We start from the raw sequence: 22720 nt of genomic DNA on the forward strand, positions 1-22720 counted from the left end.
TCCTTCCTTCCTTCCTTCCTTCCTTCCTTCCTTCCTTCCTTCCTTCCGTCCTTCCCTCCTTCCAAAGCTCCCTCAAGCAGTGCCTTATGTACCTGGATTCAAGTGGAGATCTTATGACAGTTACCATGGTCAAACCCTTTGGAGTTCTGTGTGCCTCGGAAGCTCACAGGTTGTTGTTCGGGTCATGACTCTTCATGACCCCATGGACCATAAGACGCCAGGTCCTTCTATCCTCCACTATCTCTCAAAGTCTAAGTTCATGTTCTTGGTTTCCATGACACTATCTATCCATCTTATCCTCTGCCGCCCCCTTTTCCTTTTGCCTTCAATCTTTCCCAGCATCAGGGTCTTTTCCAATGAGTCTTGTCTTATGTGGCCAAAGCATTTAAGCCTCAGCTTCAGTATTTGACTTTCCAGTGAATAGCCTGAAGTAATTTCTTTAAGTATTGACTGATTTGATCTCCTTGCAGTCCAAGGGATTCTCAAAAGTCTTCTCCAGCAGCACAATTCAAAAATGTTAATTCTGCAGCAACTCAGTTTTCCTTACAGTCCAACTCTCACTGCCATACATTGCAACTGGAAAAATCATAGCTTTGACTATAAAGACCTTTGTTGGCAATGTGATATTTCTGCTTTTTAGTATGCTATCCAGATTTGCCATAGCTTTCCTTCCAAGAAGCAGGCATCTTTTAATTTCATGGCTGCAGTGATCTTTGAGCCCATGAATATAAAATCGGACACTGCTTCCATTTCTTCTCCTTCTATTTGCCAGGAAATGAGGGGAGCAGTTGCCAAGATCTTTGTCTTCTTATTGTTAAGTTTCAAGCCGGTTTTTACACAGGGTAGCTGCACACAAAAGATGTCCACAAGGGCACACACAACACAAGAAACACAAACAAACAGGGAACACCACTCAGGAACAAAAGATCATCAAAGCCACAGTGCCCCACACTAGCCATTTTCTTTTTCCTTTTCCATCAAATGAGATAACATATAAAGCAATTTGCAAGCCTTTAACACTATGAATGTTAGTCATTATTATTATTTTTCCATTCAACCTATATGGAATTTCAGCCCCCCAAAAAAAAAAGAAAAGAGAAGGATTTCAACCTTTTTGCTTTTAGTTGCTGCCCTTAAGCAGCCTCAGACTTATGAATGGGTACCCTTTTAAGGGATACTGACAACAGCTCCTGCTTTCCTGAATAAGGACAGTAAAACCCACTTCCCCAGCAGTCAATTGCCAAGCAACCTTAACAATTCAAGACCTAGATGAAAACCTAAAAGTAAAAAAGAAAAATGTCATCGGCCATGTAAAACTAGCCATTATCATGGAGAGCAATGAGGGTAACAGTGATGATAGGAACTGTACAGTTAATACTTTTTCAGAGGAAGCTAGAGGGTAGAGTTGGCCAGGCACAGACATACATAAAAACATGACTATGTTTATGAACATCCAGCAGAGACCTCCATCTAATCTGTTTAATTATAAATTAATGATGAGGAAACCAAGGAAACCAAGAGAATTCCTTGCTAAACTTGCTTTTATGCTGTCTATCTCAGACTCAAACTCTTGCAGCCCAAACCTGAACCTCACCAAGTAATGATGTGGAACAGCTCTAAAAAGCAAACACAAGAAATAAAAAAAACAGAGCAGTCTGGAGTTTTCTTGGGAGGTGGCGGGGTAAATAGCCCTACTGTACACTCGGAGGCACCACAATAGTACCTTTCATGTCTATTATGAAATACTACAAATCATCATCATCATCATCATCATCATCTTCTTCTTCTTCTCCTCCTCTTCTCCTTCTCCTTCTTCTCCTTCTCTTCCTTCTCCTCTCCTCCTCCTCCTCCTCCTCCTTTTATTATTTGGAGGAACAGCTTATTAATTGATTCTCCTCTCTCAATTCCACTCTTGACTCTACAGTCTTCTCCTCCATTCTCCAAAAAGCTTCTCACCCTGGAAAATCCCTCTGCCTCTGCAGACCTATTCTCTTACTGCTGAGTTTTTCCTGGAACCTCCATCTTGATAAAGTGTCCAAGTTAGCCCCAGACTCAGTCCTTCACTCCTTTCTTAGTTCTGATTATGATTCTCCTGACTTCTCCTCCATCCTTTTCCCAAACCCCTGCTTTTCAGCTTCATTTTAGCTTCATACCTGCCTCAGTCCCCTTGACAAAGTTGTTTAGAACTGATTTTTTTTCCTCTTTTTTATTCTTTGTTGCAAGAAAGGGCTCCTTGGATAGATAGGAAAGGATTTATCTATATATGAAGGTGATATTAAAACACAAGATATACTTGCCTCATTACCCTTCATACATTAGAATGTAAGCTCCTTGAGGGCAGGGACTGTCATTCTTTTTGCTTATATTTGTATTCCCAGCACTTGTGATTGGCACATCTTATTGTTGCTGTTATTTCAGACTCCATTATTGGCAAAGATACTGAAATTTGCCATTACCTTTCTAACTCATTTTATAGGTGGGGAAACTGAGGCAAGCAAAGTTAAGTGATTTGCCTAGGGTCCCAAAGCTAGTAAATGTCTGAGACCAGATTTGAACTCAGGAAGTAAGTGCTTAATAAATGTTTGTTGCCTTGTTGGCTTGATGGTGGTAGCGGAATGAAGGGTTATAGCATACAAATAATTTCTATGTACAAGTATTTCCTTGTCCATCTCAGTAAAGATTTTTGCCCTGACCCTTTCTTTCCACCACCTTTATATGCTAGGAAGAATTTTCACAAATAGATGGCTTATTAATTATCATGAGATAAATAGGTAAAAGGGTGATCTTCATGAGAGACCTTGATTTACAACGACAGAAATTACATCAAAATTAAAAATAAGTTGTGTGAAATCATTGAGTAAAAATCCTCTACTTAGTAGGTCATAGATCTAGAGTTGAAATGGACCCCAGTAGCTTCCTGGGACAACCTGTTGAAAATGCATGACAGGTTATCATGCAGCCTTTGCTTGAAAACTTTCAATGAGCTCACTGCCTTTGAAAGCAGCCCTTTTCACCCAGGGACAACTGGAATTATTCTAATCAAGTTGTGCTTAGTGGCTAAGAAGGTCTATAGAATCAAAGTATTAAGTGATCTGAGGTTGTTAAAGACTTATCAGATGGTGCAGTGGATAGAGCTCTAGGCCTGGAGTCAGGAAAACCTGAGTTCAAATCTGACCTCAGACATGTACTAGGTATATGACTTGGACAAGTCACTTAACCTCTCTTTGTCTTAGTTCCTTCATTTGTAAAATGGGGATCATGAGAGCACTCACCTCCCAGGGTTGTGAGGATCTAATGAGTTAATAACTGTAAAGTGCTTAGTGTAGTGCCTGGCATATAGTAAGAGCCATATAAATGTTAGCTATTATTAATATAAAAGTCAGATCTCATTAAGTCAGAGATAAACCAAGCCTAAGATAAAAAGATTAGAGTTAAAGCCAGGAGAGGTCCTATGCCACAAATTGGGAGAAGCATGAAAGTGAATGTATTAGGTCATGGGCAACAACCAATAGGTACGTAGGCTGGCCAGAAGTTGCTCATTAGAAGGGTTCTGGTCTTATATGGCAGCCTTTTTTATGCTCACTGACACCCTCTTCTGCATCTGTGCCACCATGGGGAATGTATATAGGGTGTCCAAAAAGCCTCATTATAGTTTTAAGCTGGGCGGCTAGGTGGTGCAGTGGATACAGTGTTGGGCCTGAATTCTGGAAGATGAGTTCAAATTTGACTTTAGACACTTACTTGCTGTGTGACCCTGGGCAAGTCATTTAATCCTGCTTGCCTCAATTTCCTCATCTGTAAAACAAGCTGGAGAAGGAAATGGCAAGCCACTCCAGTGTCTTTGCCAAGAAAACCCTAATTGGGGTCACAGAATTAGACATGACTGAAAAATGACTGAACAACAGTTTTAAGCAGCTTGATTAGCTTAAAATTTCACTAAGACTTTTGGGACACCATGTAGAAAGGTCTTGTCCTACATCCCTTTACTTCTACCCACTGAAGCATCCCTAGGAGATAGGTACCCGCCTTTAATCTCATATTTATTATCCCCAAGATTTTATTGCCACCTCAAATGTCTGGACATTCAATGCTCTTTTGGTTTCCATACTTAAATGAAAGTTTAGGGTTGGGGAGGGAAAGGGGTAAATAATTATAAGGGAAAGAATAAATGTTATAACATGCACAAAAATGGTATAAAAATCAGAATGCTTAATAGTTAACTTTGATATATAACTAACATAAAACTGGCTAGCACTAAACTAAAGAAGCTTCATCTCAACCCCAGTATAGGGTAGTATGTCTATTCCCTGCTTAATCCACTCCACCCCCAAATCCCACCTGATTACTCCAAGAGGATGATGGGATCCCAAAGGAACATAGTTTTTAGTACTCTTGACCTCAAGGAAGATTTTGATTCATGCTTGGAAGGTTGATGCACTTGGTCATTTTGGCACAGGAGAACTTAATTTGTCAGGCAGGATGAGGCTTCAGATACCCTCAGGACTCATGTTGTTTCAAATGCCCTAAGTTAGGAGCCAGTGTCCACATCAATATTTTCCCAAGAAATGAAAACTTGTGGGAATGGGTGACTGGAGTGAGGGGGGCCCCTCCCACAAAGTGAAGGATACAAAACAAAGGTGGTCCCATCATAGAAGGTGTAATGAAACCTGAAGGCCCTCTTCGACTTGGTGTCCAGTATTTGAGAACGATGGCCTACAGGGTAAGGAGGGCGTGCTGTAGAATGTAAGAAAGACTTCGAGTCCCCTTTATAGATAATTGAGTGAGAACTGGACCTCCTGTCACTGTAGTTGTGTAAAATGACAGGGGAAGAAAATCTTTTCCCTTTTTGTGAGTTCTTTTCAGCTTCTCTGGAAGAAATTAAAGGTGAGTGAAATTCAATTGGGTTTCAACTAAACATATGGGCCCTTGGTCCAACTCCCTGTACTGGATCATTCTGATTTCCTATTCATGGACTTACTACTCCCTAGGTTTTCCTGGACTGTCTAGTAGAATTATCCTGAGCACAGGATCATCTGAGGATGACTGGAGATTAAATGGCAGGAAGAGATATTATCTTTTCTGAATCTATTAGGGTAAACTCCTTATTAACATTTAACATTTGTTTTTTTTTCCTTATTTTTTATTAATTTATTTTGATATATCAATAATCACTTCCATATGCTTTTGAGTTTAAAATTTTTCTCACCCTTCCTCCCCACCACCCTCCCCAAGACAGCACATAATCTGATATAGGCTATACATTTACATTCATATTAAACATATTTTCACATTAGTGATGCTGTAAGTAGAAATTAAAACCAATAGGAGGAACCATCAGAAAGAGGAAACAAAACTCAACAGAAGAGAAAAAAATTAGCAATTCAGCTTCCAAAATTCTTTCTTTGGGTGTGGATAGCATTTTCCATTACAAGGCCTCTGGAGATGTCTTAGATCCTTGTATTGCCAGGAAAGGTTAAGTTTATCAATATTAGTCATCATGCAACATGGCTGTTATTGTGTACAATGTTCTCTTGGTTCTGCTCACTTCACTCAGCATCAGACCATACAAGTCTTTCCAGGTTTTTTCTGAAGTCAGCCTGTTCATCATTTCTTATAGCACAATAGCATTCCGTTACATTCATATACCACAACTTGCTCAGCCATTCCCCAATTGATGGGCATCCTCTCAATTTCCAATTCTTTGCCACCACAAAAAGAGCTGCTATGAATATTTTTGTACATGTGGGTCCTTTTCCCGTTTGTGTGATCTCTTTGGGATATAGCCCTAGAAGTGCTATTGCTGGGTCAAAGGGTATGCACATTTTTATAGCCCTTTGGGCATAATTCCAAATTGCTCTCCAAAATGGTTGGATTATTTCACACTCCACCAACCATGCATTAGTGTTCCAATTTTCCCACATCTCCAACATTTATCATTTTCCTGTTTTGTCATGTTGGCCATTCTGATAGGTGTGATGTGGTACCTCAGAGTTGTTTTGATTTGTATTTCTCTAATCAATAGTGATTTAGATCATTTTTTCATATGACTATAGACAGCTCTAATTTCTTCATCTGAGAACTGTCTGTTCATATCCTTTGACCATTTATCAATTGGGGAATGGCTTGTATTCTTATAAATTTGACTTAATACTCTATATATTTTAGAAATGAGGCCCTTATCAGAGAGACTGGTTGTAAAAATTCTTTCCCAATTTTCTACCTTCCTTCTAATCTTAGTTGCATTGGCTTTATTTGTGCAAAAACTTTTTAATTTAATGTAACCAAAATTATCTAGTTTGCTTTTTGTAATGTTCTCTATCTCCTGTTTGGTCATGAATTCTTCTGTTCTCCATAGATCTGACAGGTAAACTATTCCTTGCACTCCCAGTTTGCTTATAGTATCAGCCTTTATATCCAAATCACGAACCCATTTTGACTTTATTTTGGTACATAGTGTGAGATTTTGGTCTATGCCTAGTTTCTGCCATACTCTTTTCCAGTTTTCCCAGCAGTTTTTTTTTCAAAGAGTGAGTTCTTATCCCAGAAGCTGGAGTCTTTGGGTTTATCAAACAATAGATTACTATAGTCATTGACTACTGTGTCTTGCATATTTAACCTATTCCATTGATCCACCATTCTATTTCTTAGCCAGTACCAAGCAGTTTTGATGAATGCTGCTTTATAATACAATTTAAGATCTGGAATGGTGGGCCACCTTCCCCTGCATTTCTTTTCATTAGTTCTCTTGATATTCTGGACCTTTTGTTCTTCCAAATGAATCTTGTTATTATTTTTTCCAACTCTATAAAATAGTTTTTTGGTGGTTTGATTGGTATGGCACTGAATAAATAAATTAGCTTAGGTAGAATTGTCATTTTTATTATATTAGCTTGGCCTACCCATGAGCAACTGATGTTTTTCCAGTTATTTAGATCTGACTTTATTTGTGTGAAAAGTGTTTTGTAACTGTGTTCATAGAGTTCCTGGGTTTGTTTTGGGAGGTAACTCCTAAATATTGTATAATGTCTACAGTAAGTTTAAATGGAATTTCTCTTTCTATCTCATATTGTTGGCCTTTGTTGGTAATATATAGAAATGCTGATGATTTATGTGGGTTTATTTTATAGCCTGCAACTTAGCTAAAATTGTTTATTATTTCAAGTAGTTTTTTACTTGATTCTCTGGGATTCTCTAAGTATAACACCATGTCATCTGCAAAGAGTGATAGCTTTGTTTCTTCTTTGCCTATTCTAATGCCTTCAGTGTCTTTTTCTTCTCTTATTGCTAAAGCTAACGTTTCCAGTACAATATTGAACAACGGTGATAATGGACATCCTTGTTTCACTCCTGATCTTATTGGAAATGCTTCTAGCTTGTCCCCATTACACATTATGCTTGCGGAAGGTTTTAGATAGATGCTATTTATTATTTTAAGGAAGAGTCCATGTATACCTATGCTCTCTAGTGTTTTTAATAGGAATAGGTGTTGTATTTTGTCAAAAGCTTTTTCTGCATCTATTGAGACGATCATGTGGTTTCTGTTAGTTTTGGTGTTGATATGATGAATTATGCTGATAGTTTTCCTTGTATTGAACCAGCCCTGCATTCCTGGTATAAATCCTACCTGGTCATAGTGCATTATTCTTGTGATAAGTTGCTGTAATCTATTTGCTAATATTTTGTTTAAAATTTTTACATCTATCTTCATTAGAGAAATTGGCCTATAATTTTCTTTCTCTGTTTTGACTCTTCCTGGTTTAGGTATCAGCACCATATTTGTGTCATAAAAAGAATTTTTACAAAATGGAGAAAGATAACAGAATAGATTAGAATCCAGAATTCAATAATATATTGTTTATATGACACACTCTTGAAATAGAAAGATATACATGGGGTTAAAATAAGAAACTGGAACAGAATCTATTACACTTTAGTTAAAATAAAAAAAGGTAGGGTTGCAGTCATGATCTTGGACAAAGCAAAAGCAAAAAATAGACCTAGTTAAAAGAAATAATCAAGGAAACTACATTTTGCTAAAAGGTAACATAGACAACAATAGTAAACAACATAGAACATATAGTAAATAGTAAATAACATAGAACAATAGTAAACATATATGCACTAAATGACATAGTATCCAAATTCTTTTTTAAATTTTTTTAGCGTCCAAATTCTTGAAGTAAAAGTTAAATGAATCACAGGAGGAAATAGACAGTAAAACTGGTAGTAGGTAGTCTCAATTTATCTCTCTCAGAGCTAGATAAATCTAAACATAAAATAAATAAGAAAGAAGTTAAGGAGATAAATAGAATTTTAGAAAATTTAGATATGATAGACTTCTGGAAAAATTGGATGGAAATAGAAAGAAATATATCTTTTTTTTTTTTAGCTGTATATGGCACCTGCACAAAATTTGACCATGTACTGGGGCACAAAACCCTCACAAACAAATGCAGAAAAGCAGAAATACTAAATGTATTCTTTTCAGACCATAATACAATGAAAATCACATTCAATGAAGGGCTTTTAAAGCATAGATTAAAAATTTATTGAAAACAAAATAACCTAATCCGAAAGAATGAGTGGTCAAAGAACAAATCACAGAAACAATCAACAATTTCGCTACAGATAATGACAACAAGAAGATGACATGCCAAAATATGTGAGACGCAGGCAAAGCAGTACTTAGAGGAAAATTTATTTCTCTAAACATTTATATCAATAAAAGAGAGAAAGAACAGATCAATAAATTGGGCAAATAACAACAACAACAACCAAAAAAAAACGTACGATAAATAAATTTAAAATATCCAAATAAAACACCAAAATAGAAATCCTAAAAATCAAAATAGAAATCAACAAAATTGAAAACTAAAAAATTGAACTAATAAATAAAACTAGGATATGGTTTTATGGAGGGGGATAAAATTTATAAACCATTGGTTAATTTGATTTAAAAAAAAAAGCAAACCAAATTATCAGTATCAAAAATGAAAAGGGTGAATGCCCCACCAAAGAAGATAAAATTGAAGCAATTCTTAGGAGTCAGTTTGCCCACTCATATGCCAATAAAATTAAAAATCTAAGTAAAATGGATGAATATTTATAAAGATAAAAATTTCCCAGATTAGCAGAAGAGGAAGCAGAATACTTAAATAGCCCTATCTTAGAAAAAGAAATTGAACAAGCTAGAAATAAAATCCTTGAGAAAAAAAAAAAAAACAGGAGCAGATGGATTTGCAAGCAAATTCTACCAAACATTTAAAGAATAATTAATTCTAATACTGTATAAACTATTTGAAAAAAAAATAGGTAAAGGAGTCCTATGAAATTCCGTGTTTGATACAAATATGGTTTCATTGTCTAAACTACAGAGAGCAAAAAGAGAGAAAGAAAACTATAGAACAAGGTGCCTAATGAATATTGATATAAAAAAATAAAAAATACTAGCAGGGAGATTACAGCAATATATCACAAATATCATTCACTATGACCAGGTTGGATTTATACCAGGAATGCAAAACTGGTTCAGTATTAAGAAAGCTATGAGCCTGATTGACTATACCAGTAACAAAAACAATAAAAACCACATGTTTATATCAATAGATGTGAAAAAAACTTCTGACAAACTACAAAACCCATTCCTATTAAAAACACTAGAAAGTATAGGAATAAGCAAAGCCTTTCTTAAAATGATAAGTACTATCTTTTTTTTTTAATTTTTAATTTTGTATTTTATTTTTTTCCAACTACATGTAAAAACAATTTTTAACATTTTTAAAAATTTTGAGTTCCAAATTCTCTCTTGCCCTCTCTAACCTCACCTCTCCTTGAAAAGGCAAGCAAATTGATATAGATTATATATGCACAGTCATGCAAAACACATTTCCAAATTAGCCATGTTGTAAAAGACATAACAGAGAAATAAAAATCCATGGAAAATATATATATATTTTAAAAATATGCTTTGATCTACATTCAGACTCCATCAATTCTTTCCCTGGAGGTGGATAGCATTTTTTTTTATCATAAGTCCTTTGGAATTGTCTTGGGTCATTGTGTTTCTCAGAATAGCTAAGCCATTCACAGTTGATTATTGTGTAATGCTGCTGTTACTGTGAATAGCAGTTCTCCTGGTTCTGCTCACTTCACTCAGCCTCACTTCATGTAAGTCTTCCCAGGTTTTTCTGAAACCATCCTGCTCATTCTTTCTTATAGATCAATAGTATTCCATCACAATCATATACCACAGCTTGTTTCTGTTGTCCAATTCTTTGCCACCAAAAAAAGAACTACTATAAATATTATTGTACATATAGATCCTTTTCCTTTTCCTTTTTTTTTTTTAAAGAAAAATCTCTTTGGGATATAGACCTAGAAGTAGGATTGCTGAGTTAAAGGGTACACACAGTTCCCTTTGGGTACAGTTCAAAATTGCTTTTTAGGATGGTTGGATCAGTTTACAACTCCACCAACAATGCATTAGTGTCCCAAATTTTCCACATCTCCACCAATATTTGTTATTTCCCTCTTCTGTCATATTAGGCAATCTGATAGGTGTGAAGTGGTACCTCAGAATTCTTTCAATTTGCATTTCTCTAGTCAATAGTGATTTAGAGCATTTTTTTTATATGACTATAAATAGCTTTGAGGTCTTCTTCTGAAAACTTCCTGTTCATATCTTTCGACCATTTATCAGTTGGGGAGTGACTTGTGTTTTACAGATTTGGCTCAGTTATCTATATATTTGAGAAATGAGGCCTTTATCAGAGAAATTTGCTGTCAAGCCCCTCCTCCCCCATTTTCTGCTTTCCTTTTAATCTTGGCTGCATTGGATTTGTTTGTGTAAAACCTTTTTAATTTAATGTAATCAAAATTATCCATTTTACTTCCCATAATGCTCTCTGTCTCTTGTTTTGTCATAAAATTTTCCCTTGCCTATATATCTGACAGATAAGATATTCTACACTCCCCTAATTTGGTTATGATACAACTCTTTATGTCTAAATCATATACCCATTTTGACATTATCTTGGTATATGGTGTGAGATGTTGGTCTATATCTAGTTTCTGCCAAACTGATTTTCTGTTTTCTAGCAATTTGTGTCAAATAGTGAGTTCTTGTCCCCATCTTTAGGTTTATCAAACACTAAATTACTATGGTCATTTACTATTATATATTATGTACCTAACCAATGCAACTGGTCCCCCACTCTATTTCTAAGCTTATACCAGATTGTTTTGATGATTACTGCTTTGTAATACAATTTGAGGTCTGGTACTGCTGGGCCACCTTCCTTCACATTTTTTTTCATTGATTTCCTTGATATTCTTGACCTTTTGTTTGTCCTGATGAATTGTCACTATTGTTTCTAGATCTATAAAATAATTTTTTGTAGTTTAGTATGGCACTGAATAAGTAAATTAATTTATGTAAAATTGTTATTTTTATTTTATTGGCTTGACCTACCCATGAGCAATTCATGTTTCTCCAGTTGTTTAGATCTGACTTTATTTGCATGAAGTATTTTGTAATTGTTTGGATTTGATTTGGCAGGTAGATGCCCAAGCATTTGATATTGTCTACAGTTATTTTAAATGGAATTTCTCTTTCTACCTCTTCCTACTGGACTTTAGTGTGTGTGTGTGTGTGTGTGTGTGTGTGTGTGTGTGTATGTGTGATTTATGTGGGTTTATTATATCTTGCAACCTTGCTGAAGTTATAATTTCACCTAGTTTTTTAGTTGATTCTCTAGCATTTTCTAAGTATACCATCATCTGGAAAGAATGTTAATTTTGTTTCCTCATTGCCTATTCTAATTCTTTTAATTTCTTTTTCTTCTTTAATTGCTATAGCTATTGTTTCTAGTACAACATTGAATAATAGTGGTGATAATAGGCATCCTTGCTTCACCCCTAATCTTATTAAGAAAGCTTCTAGCTTATCACCATTGCAGATAATTATTGCTGATGGCTTTTGATATACTCCTTATCATTTTAAGGAAAGTTTTATTTATTCCAATGCTTTTTAGCGTTTTTAATAGGAATGAGTGTTATATTTTGTCAAAACCTTTTTCTGCATCTATTGAGATAATCATATGATTTTTGCCATTTTTGTTGTTGATATGGTCAATTATTCTGATAGTTTTCCTAATATTGAACCAGCCCTGCATTCCTGGCATAAATCCCACCTGGTCGTAGGGCATGACCTTTGTGATATGTTGTTATAATCTTCTTAGTAGCATTTTATTTAATTTCTTTGCATCAATATTCATTAAGGGAATTGATCTATAGTTTTCTCTCTCTGTTTTTACTCTTCCTGGTTTAGGCCTCAGTACCATATTTGTGTCATAAAAGGAATTTAGTAGGGTTCCTTCACCTATTTTTCCAAATAATTTATATATTATTGGAATTAATTGTTCTTTAAATGTTTGGTAGAATTCCCATCTGGTCCAAGGGGTTTTCTCTTAGGGAGCTCATTTGTGGCTTGTTCAATTTTGTTTTTCTAAGATAGGGCTATTTAAGTCTTCTATTTCCTCTTATGTTAATCTGGATAATTTACATTTTTATAAACATTCATCTATTTCACTTAGATTTTCAGATTTATGGGCACATAATTGGGCAAAATAGCTCCTGATAATTGCTTTACTTCCTCTACTTTGGTAGTAAATCTGTCCTTTTAATTTTTGATAGTGGTAATTTGGTTTTCCTTTTCCTTTTCTTTTTTAAATCAAATTAACCAATGCTTTATCTATTTTATTGGATTTTTATAAAACCAGTTCCTAGTTTTATTTATTAGTTCAAGGGTTTTCTCTCAATTTTATTAATTTCTCCTTTGATTTTCAAAATTTACAATTTGGTATCAAATTAGGGACTTTTAATTTGTTGTTTTTCTTTTTTTTTCTTAGTTGCATGTCCAATTCATTGATCTGCTCTTTCTCTATTTTATTGATGTAAACCAAACCTGTACAACTTGTGGCCTGAAAGCCATAAATGGCTCGCTGGCACACTAAAGGATTTTGGGCAGCCTGCAAAAAATGTAGAGGATGATATTTTCCTCTGTATTTTTTATGGGCCACCCAAAATCCTTTGGTGGCCTGATGTAAGCATTTGGAGATAGAAAGTTTCCCCTAAATACTGCTTTGGCCACATCCTTTTGGGATTTTGGTATGTTGTCTCATCATTTTCATTCTCTTTAATGAAATTGTTTATTATTTCTATGATGTGTTCTTTGACCCACTCATTCTTTAGGATTAGATTTTTAAGTTTTCAATTAGTTTTTAATTGATGTTTCCATGGTCTTTTACTGAATGTAATTTTTATTGCATTAAGATCTGAAATGTATGCACTTAATATTTCTGCTTTCCTGCATTTGGTTGTGAGTTTTTTATGCCCTAATAAATGGTCAATTTTTGTGTAAATGCCATATAACACTGAGGAAAAGGCACATTTCTTTCAATTCCCATTTGATTTTCTCCAGCAGTATAACATATCTAACTTTTCTATAACTCTATTCTTCTCCTTAATTTCTTTGTTGTTTATTTTTTAGTTAGATTTATTTAGTTTTGAGATGGAAAAGTTGAGGTCCCTACTAGTATAGTTTTACTGTTTCCTCTTGTAACTCATTTAACTTTTCTTTTAAGAATTGGATGCTATACCATTTGTTGCATGTAGGTTTAGTATTGATATTACTTTGTTGTCTATGATACCTTTTGGCAAAATGTAGTTTCCCTGCTGGGCCTGGAGTCAGGAAGACCTGAATTCAAATCTGGTCTCAGATACTTACTGTGTGACCCTGGGCAAATCACCTAATTTCTGTTTGTTTTCATCCACTGGAGGAGGAAACCACTCTAGTATCTTTGCCAAGAAAACTCCATGGACAGTATTGGTGTGCTCTGGTTCACAGGATCACGAAGAGTTGGACATGACTGATCAGCAACTGAACAGCTGCTTATTTTACATCAGCTGAAGCTCCAGTTTGCTCCTGTCCCTTATTTTTACTCTGTGTTGTCTCCCTGTTTCAAATGTGTTTTTTTGTAAACAACATATTGTTGTATTCTGGTTTTTTATCCACTCTGCTATTGACTTCCATTTTATGGATAAGTTCATCCCATTCACATTCACAATTATGACTACTAACTGTGTTTCTCCCTCCATCATATTTTCTCCTAGTTTCTCTCTCTTCATCTCTCTGTCTCTCTCTCTTTCTCTCTCTCTCTCCTCCTCCTCCTCCTCCCCCCATACCTCCTCAAAAGTCTGTTTTGCTTTTGACCACCACCTTCCACAATTTGCCCTCTTTTCTATCATCACCCCTTCCTTTTCCTCCTTTTCCTCCTACTTCCCTATAGGGCAAGAGAGATTTCTATACCCAACTGAATGTATATGTTATTCCCTCTGTTAAAGCTCTTACTTTCATGCCTTTTTTATGTGAGATAATTTATCCCATTATACCTCTCCCCCTACTCTTCTCCTAGTGTGTCCCTCTTTCTCAGATTGACTAACATGAAAGGAGGGGAAATGATAAATGCTGGGAGGGATGTGGGGAAATGAGTAGCTATGAATTGGCCTAACCATTCTGAAGGACAATTTGGAACTATGCCCAAAGGGCTACAAAATTGTGCATAGCCTTTGACTCAGCAATACCACTATTAGGTCTATATCCCAAAGAGATCAAAGGAAAAGGAAAAAGACTCACATGCACCAAAATATTTATGGCAGTTCTTTTTGTGGTGGTAAGAAAGGATTAGAAATTGAAGGAATCAACTGGGGAATGACTGAACAAGTTGTGGTATATGATTTTGATGGAATACTGTTGTGCTAAAAGAAATGATGAACAGGATCATTACAGAAAAACTTGGGAACATTTATATAAGTGGATGCAAAGTGAAATGAGCAGAAGCAGGAGAACATTATACACTGTAACAGCCATATTGAAACAATGATTAACTGTGAAAGACTTAGCTACTCTAATCAGTACAATGATCCAAAAGATTCCAAAAGACTCATAATTAAAAAAAACGCTATCCACCTCCAGAGAGAACTGGCGAACTCTGAATGCAGAATGAAGCATATTTTTTTTTTACTTTATTTTTCTTGCTCCCCCCCTGCCCATAACATGGCTAATGTAGAAATATATTTTGCATGATTTTATACGTGTGATGGGTATCATATAGGATAGGGGTGGAGGAAGAGAGGGATAGAATTTGGAACTGAAAATTAAAATAAATAATAATTGCTAGTATTTATATAGTAGCTCTTTAAGTTTTGCAAAGCATGTTATGAGGCTGATAAGATGTGCCCAAGGTCACACAGCTACTAAGTATCTGATATGGGATTTGAACTCAGATCTTCTTGACTCCAATTCTAAGAGTCTAATAGCTACACAGCAGAGCTGCTTAGAAAATAGCAATGAAATGCCCTAGAAAATAGCTTGTTCTCTAATGTGATTTTTAGGATGCACTCCTCCACAGGGTGAGTTGGTCCTGTTTATTGGAGAAGTTGCCTTCTCTCTATGAGGTGTGGTATGAAGACCTGGCTGCTCTCCGAAAGCGTTTTCCACCTGCCGGGCTAATGCCTGAATGTCCACCATTAGATATCCCTTCTGGGACAGAATGTGGGATGGGAGGTGGATGTGCTGAAAGTAAACTACGATCTTACTTGTCAGGTATGTTTGAGGGAGCCACCAAACGGAGCTTTCTGGCTTTCAACTGCGCTTCTATCCTTATTTCTCCTACACAGATTCAGCAGCTGGACAGGGCCTGGGTGTCTCTTTCCCTGGACCCTCTTCTCTTTGCCTTTGTGTGGTGACTAGAACCTTGATACCATTAGCCGCCCCTCCTCAGGCCCCAAGAGTTCTCCCTCCCCACCACTTTCCCTCCCTAGAAAGAGGCTTACAAAGAAAAGAAAAGAAAATAAAATGAAAAGAGGCTCACATAATTCGACCCATTTCTTGCAGCTTTTCCCGGGCCTGACGGCAGAGGTCATTAAACGAAAAAGGTTCACTACTGCTACTTTCTGTAATTCTTCCTGTGGAGTCATCAACAATGGATAACTTCTGTTTACCTGGGAGAGGAAAGAAGTAGCTAGTGACTCTTATCTTACCAGTCCATGGCATTCCAGGTTGGAAGACTCAACAGAGATAGGGAGGGCTAGGTCTAGTGGGAAGAAAAGTCATTCACTATCAATCACTAAGCACTTATTATGGGTCAAACATTGAGGCCTGTGGACCCAATGACATAACCAATAATAATAATAGTTAGCATTTACATAGTACCTACTATGTGCAAGGCACTGTGCTAAGCACTTTACAAATATTATCTTATTTGATATTTACTTGATAGTATTGACAAATATTATCTTACTTGACCTTGGGAGATAGATGCTATGATTATCCCCATTTTTACAGTTGAGGAAACCCAGGCAAACAGAAGTTAAGTGTCTTGTCCAGGATCACACAGCTAGTAAGTGTTTAAAGCTGCATTTGAGCCCAGGTCTTCATGATTCTAATCCCAGAACTCTATCTATTGCACCACATAAGCTCCCTCATTAAAAAAAAAAGAATAAGAAAGAAAAAGAATCAGTCCCTGCCCTCCAGGAGCTTACTCTCTATTAGAAGTATCATATATATATTAGTAAGTATAGACAAAATATAGACAAGGAAATGCAAGATAACAGAGTGGTACTATTAGCAAGGGGTATTGGGAGGGAGGGATAGGGAAAGGTTTCATATAGAAGAAGGCACTCACATTTGAGTAGAGTTTTGAGGGGGACAAAAGGTTTCTAAGAAGCAGAGGTGAGGCAGTAGTAGAAAAAACCCTGGATTTGGGGTCAGAGAACCTGGGTTTCAAACCCAGCTCTACTCACCATGAAACCTTGGGCAAGTTCTTTATTCATGGGTCTTTTTCTTCTTTTGTATAAGGGGTGGGGGGGAGGAGTAGGAAGAGAAAGGGATAGACTAGATCAGTGTTTCTCAAAATGTAGTCCCCAAGGCCCTTTCAGGGGATCTGCTAGATGCAACAATTTCATAATAATACTAAGATATTTTAATTTCTTTTTTTTTTAACAGCAAAGCATCATCTTTGGATCTAAAGGATTCAATAAGAGGGAGATTAAGACAAAGCAGCACCAGGGGCTGAGATAGATGTCCAGAGGAAAAAACAAAGGGACAACAGCAGATTGCATTTCTAAGGAATGAAAGGGGGTAAACCAAGAACTGGGGGCATTTGGTCTATAGGAAAGTGGGGAGAAAACATGGAGGAAAAGGGGAGCTTTTTTCCCTGCATGGTGCCTTAGTATTACCAGGTAGGAGGGAAAGTGGAGCAGGCATCTCACTCACCCGCGGCCATACAGAACAGAGGGTGACACTCTTCTCCATAGCTCCCATGATAAGGAAAGTTTATGTAAGTCCTCTCTTCCTGCTGAGCTGGTCTCCTCAGGAGACCCTGGAGGTTGGTACCTTCCATCCCTCTCTCCCACTCTTCCCTCAGGGTCCCTGAAGGCATTTTTCCAGGTTCAGTCTCTGGAAATTTTTTTTTGCCAAATCTGTAGCTACTGATCATGATGGCACAGGAAGGGCTGCTTTGATGATCCGTGGGGAGAAGCCTGCAAAGAGTCCTCTAGCCCCAGACTCAACTTGAATTCATTGGAGCAGCAGCCAGGTAGAAGGGAAACATGGGAAGGTCACTCTCAGGGCTTCCACACTTCCCAACTCCATCTGATGCTGTTTTCACCACATCAAAAGGCAGTGTGAGTAGAGCAGCCACTGTTCCTGTGAAAGCTCCAGCCACAAAGCAGATACTGACCGAAGTCCGGTCCTTGACAGGCATCTTACATAGCCACATCTTCACTAACTCATAGTTAAGCCAGTACAGACTGGGCTGAAAAAGGCACATCCCTCAATGCAGTGGTGCCCCAGCCAAGCCACAGAGAGCGCCAACCACCCTGGGACATGAGTGCCCTGACACAGGTCCCAAGCTCATGGTAAGACAAATGCTGGGCCTGAAGCTTTGTTCTCACCAGCTCTAGGGGGCCGACCACAGTCACAGTGCTTTGAGGGTTCTCCAGTGACCATCCTCCCCCGCCCTTGGGCCCATCACCCACTGCCCACTGCTTTCAAAAGAGGAGCCTGAGTTCCTGCTCTTCCCCTAGATGTTTTAATTTCTAATGTGGAAAATATCAATAGACATAACCCACATAAACAAAAGTTCTTGGGAGGGGGGAGAGACACATCCCTCTATAATAATAGAGGGTGTACTAGCTGTGTGACCCTGGGCAAGCCACTTAACCCCGATTGCCTCCCTGCCCCTAAAAAAAAAAAAAAAAGAATGTAAAGAAATCCTGTAAAGGGGTTTCAACCAAAAAGGATAAAAATGAAAAAGACTAGATGCCATCTCCCAAGCCTCTCCAATCTTTGAATCTATGATCTAATTCTATCTATGAAAAATTTCTCTCCCTGATAAACATCTTATTATTGTGAAAAGGGATCCAGGCAGATAAATTGATTAATTCCCTGGGCTTGCTGGATGTTTTCCTTATGTAAAATGGACAAAATTGGCTTCATGTAAGTGCATTGTTAAACATTTCTGGGACACTGATTATGAAAAGGGAGGGACTAAGGAGTGGGAAGAAAAACAGTCAGTGATGTGGTTCCTGCCTTGAAGCAATTTCCAGTCTGGCTGGGGATGCCTGCACACCTGAAAGAAGTGAAATGTAATCCTAGAGAGAAGGAGGGAATGAGTTCCAGGTGAGAGGAATAGCATGGCCCATCCCCACACACCCAAGAGAGTGTCAAATTAGAGTCAGAGTAGCTGAGTTCAGATTTTGACTCTGTTGATTATTACCCATGTGACCTGGAGGAATCTACCTTTAAATCTATTTAAATAAGTCTTTAAATCTTTTAAAAATAAATCTATTTAAATCTTTAATTCTGGCTAATGCAGGAATTTATTTTGCTTGACTATACATATTTGCATTGGGTTTTGTTTTTCTTTCTCAATAAGTGAAGGTAGGAGGGAGAGATTTTGGAACTGAAAACAAAATAAGATCTTTTAAAAAAAAATCTATGATCCTTTGTGATGGAAATGACTTGAAGACATATTACCAATATGAGCAACCCCAGGATCTGAGTTACTACAAAGGGGCCATTTTATCAAGTGACTTAAGGTAATACATATGCAAACATGCCTTCTGAACAAAGGCTTTCTCTTGTTTGTATATAAATATATTGTGATTAATCAAATACAAATCCATTTCAAAGTCTGACTAAATCCATAGTAGATTTCTGTCCTTCATTTCTTTGATCATAAGCAGATACAAATAGCAAAACTCTGATTATATCAGTGCCTATAAAACTTTTTGATGCTAAAAAGGGGATCTCATTTACAAAAGACTGGACACCTAGGGCACTAAGAGAATGAGGAAGCTGAGATGTGCAGGATCAGGGGCTTAGAGCTGGAAGGTGCCTTGGAGGTCATCCAGTCCAAACCCCTCAATTTAAAGATGAGGAAAGTCAGATCCCAGAGAAGTGAAATTACTCACCCAAGGTCATTCAGGCAGTGTATGAGAGAATTGAGATTTGAACTCAGTTTCTCTTGGTTCCAAATTCAGCTCCCTTTTCATTGTACTATACTGCCTCCATCATGAATTCCTCTCTGAGAGATAGATGGTGTCAAGGATAGCACTCTGCATTTGGAGTCAAGAAGAAATGAGTTCCGGTCTCTCTTAAGACACTAGCTTAGTGAGAGCTTAGGCATATCTCTCAAGCTGAATTCCTTCATCTATAAAATGCGTACAACAATAGCACCTACCCAGTCATTGTAAGAGTTGAACATGATAAAATATGTAAAGTGTTTTACAAACTTTAAAAAACTATCATCATTGCCATCTAATCAAGGCATCGGTGCTCTTATTTCTGGATAAAAATGGGAAAAAAAGTCTTTGGTGGTTATTAAAAAAAATACTCGAGAGTTTTGGGGGGTGGGGTGGGGGGATATCACTTACTTACAACACTTCCTCTCCTTTCTTTTGCTCCAGAGAGTGAAAAACTCAAACAGGCATTAGAAGACTGAAAAACGAGCTGGTAAGGAGAATTCACCCCTACGGCAGTGAAGATGTTGGACTGTTTTCCTGAAGCAGAGAATAAAAGTCATTCAGCGAGATGCAGTTTTCCTGGCAAGTCATCATCACCTTCCTGATGATGAATGAAGGACAAACAACAACGACAATCTGGTAAGTGCCTACTATGTGGCACTTGCAGAAAAAAGAATGAAAGAATCCCTATTGTAAATCAGGAATTTGCATCCTCAGGGGGAAGACCCTAAATGTGTATTGGAGAAAAGAAACATAAAGTTCTTAAATACAAGGCAATTAGGGAGGGAACAAGCGGGGCAGGAATGGGGGGGGGGGGAGGGGAGTCAGAAGGCTCTGTGCCTAAGATGGTGCTTGAAATCTGTTTTGAGGGAACAGAGGCATTCTGTGAGATGAAGGTGAGGAGCGAGTGTTTTCTTGGCATGGGGGAACTAGCCATGGGGAAATGGAGTGTCACATAAGGAAGAAAGAGAAAGGCCATTTCACCAAATAGAAAAGTAGTACAAAAGAGGGATTCCTGTACGATATGACTGCACCTGGACAAGTGAAAGGTTTTAAAAGCTAAACAGGATTTTCTATTTGACCCTGGAGGTAATAGGGAGCTACTGAAATTGATTGGGTAGGGGAGGGACAGGGTCAGATTTTCACTTTAAGAAAATCATTTTGGCAGCTTTTGGAGAAGAATTGGCCATAGAGAAGGGACTCCAGAGAGAGACTTGAAGTAGGGAAACCAAAAATATTGCTTAGGTTATAAACCTGGGGGACTGGAAGAGTGGTGGTGCCTTTGACAGTCTATAAAGAGGGAAAGATAATGGGGAAGGAGAGATTGAGAGAGGAAAAAAAAAACATGCCATCTGGCAACTTTCTATTTCAACTAAATTTTCTTGCTAACTAGTTAAATTCAGCCATTTTTATGCTGTTGAAGATTGTAAATGCTGTTCACATTGCCTAGATTTGGGCATCTTGGGATAAAACATTAGTTATCCTGCTGTGTCTGTAATTCCACTTCTAAAAATTATTCCTCTTGCATTATATTTTGGTCCCTTTAGCTTGGATGAACAATTAGCCTTAGATCTCACTGTGCTACTTGTTTACTCTATGGTTCCAAGAAAATAGGTTTAGGGGAAGTGCAAATCACTGGGCAGATGTCCTGAGGTTCTTGGAGAATCACAGCTTACTTCCATATGAAATGCTTATAAGTTCATATGTGAACTGCTAAGACTGTGCAATACAGAGGAAGAGAAGAGCAGGGAGGAGTCATCACTTGTCATGAGTAAGGAATTTGGAGCAAAAACTAATGCTAGTTGTTGTTTTAAAAATGAACATATTATTCAGGACCAAATAGCACATCCTGATGGAGACTATAATTTTAGGTCCAAATGCAGATGTAAATCACTATACAGACAGATGAGATGTTCTGGTTAAAAAAAAAAAAAACCAAAACAAACCCACAAACAACTGGGTGTAAATTAGTTTTTCATTTTTTTTTTCAGTTTGGAATCTTCTGAAAATAATTATACTTTTTGTAAGGTGATAGGATCATTGAGCATTGAAAGGGATTTTAAGGATCAGCTGGTCCAACTATCCCATTTTGATAGATGAAGAAACTGAGGCTAAGATCTGGCCAAGGCCAATCAGCCAGTTAGCTAGCAAGCCACAGACTGAGCTAGAATTCAAACCCAAGACCTCCGACTCCAAGCCCAGTGCATTGCCCACTGTACCACATTGCCAAATGATGGCTCTCCCCACTCCATTTCTCTGTTGTACAAACCCCAGATGGAAAATACTTTTCCACTATCAAGAATTGTGTAGGGAGCCATGGTCTTATAACAGAGAACTCTTAAGACTTTCATTAAGCAGGTTCCCCTGTAATGAAGAGTCTCAAGTCATTGCCAATGTTTTGAGGTGCAAAATGCCTGGGGGAAATTCTCCCTTCTACAGTTTAGCTTTCTCCAAACCTGGTTCTTCTAGATCAGGGCATCTTAATTTTTTGTGTGCCACATACCCTTTGGCAGCAAAAGTGTTCAGACTACCTCTTAGAATGATGTTTTTAAATGCACTTAGATAAAATATATTATATTACAAAGGAAACATTATATGAAATAAAGATGTAATTCCCCACCCCCATCCTAGTAAACTGACCCTCCTGAAATCAAACCACAGAACAAGCATAATTTACAAAAAGAATGGAAAGCAACTGGACATCTAATCACCGGGAAAAAATTAACCATGACCTTGCAAATAGAGGTAAATTTTTTGGAGAGGATTCTGGGAAGATGGAGGAGTAGGTCAGAAGATTCCAAGCTCTCAAGATCTTCCCCCACAAAACAGACAAAATAGTACCTTAGGGGAAACAAAATGCGGGTAAAAATAAATAAGAATCGGGGTACAACAAGGATCTTCCTGTGATAATTTAGAAGATCAGAGGAAAAATCCCAGGTTGAGGTTTGGTCCCTGTGAAGTGTAAACACCTCTAGAGTGTTAACTACAAGTGGCAATAACTTGGGGCAAGCTCTGGGGTTAGCTGGTTTTGGAGGCTGCCTCCGCCTCAGCGACAGGGACTTAAAATTCCAGGATAGTGAGGAGAGTTGGGCGTCTGACCCCGGGAAGATCGAAGGAACTTCTGCTGACCAGG

General features: G+C 37.5%; 1 protein-coding gene across 1 annotated transcript in view; it reads right to left on the bottom strand.

Moving 5' to 3' along the window:
• The window catches only part of CUNH3orf20 (chromosome unknown C3orf20 homolog), a 244987-nt gene that overhangs the window by 217855 nt on the left and 4412 nt on the right, over window positions 1-22720 (bottom strand). Inside the window, exons 3-7 of the mRNA XM_027863803.1 lie at window positions 22627-22632; window positions 20006-20124; window positions 17873-17876; window positions 15933-16062; window positions 4629-4868 (exon numbers count right to left, since the gene is read on the bottom strand). Of these exons, the coding sequence (XP_027719604.1) occupies window positions 4629-4868; window positions 15933-16062; window positions 17873-17876; window positions 20006-20124; window positions 22627-22632 (499 nt within the window). The remainder of the gene's footprint in view (window positions 1-4628; window positions 4869-15932; window positions 16063-17872; window positions 17877-20005; window positions 20125-22626; window positions 22633-22720) is intronic.

The sequence above is a fragment of the Vombatus ursinus genome, unplaced genomic scaffold, assembly GCF_900497805.2.
Source record: "Vombatus ursinus unplaced genomic scaffold, bare-nosed wombat genome assembly UNPS02014773.1, whole genome shotgun sequence".
Lineage (NCBI taxonomy): Eukaryota > Metazoa > Chordata > Mammalia > Diprotodontia > Vombatidae > Vombatus > Vombatus ursinus.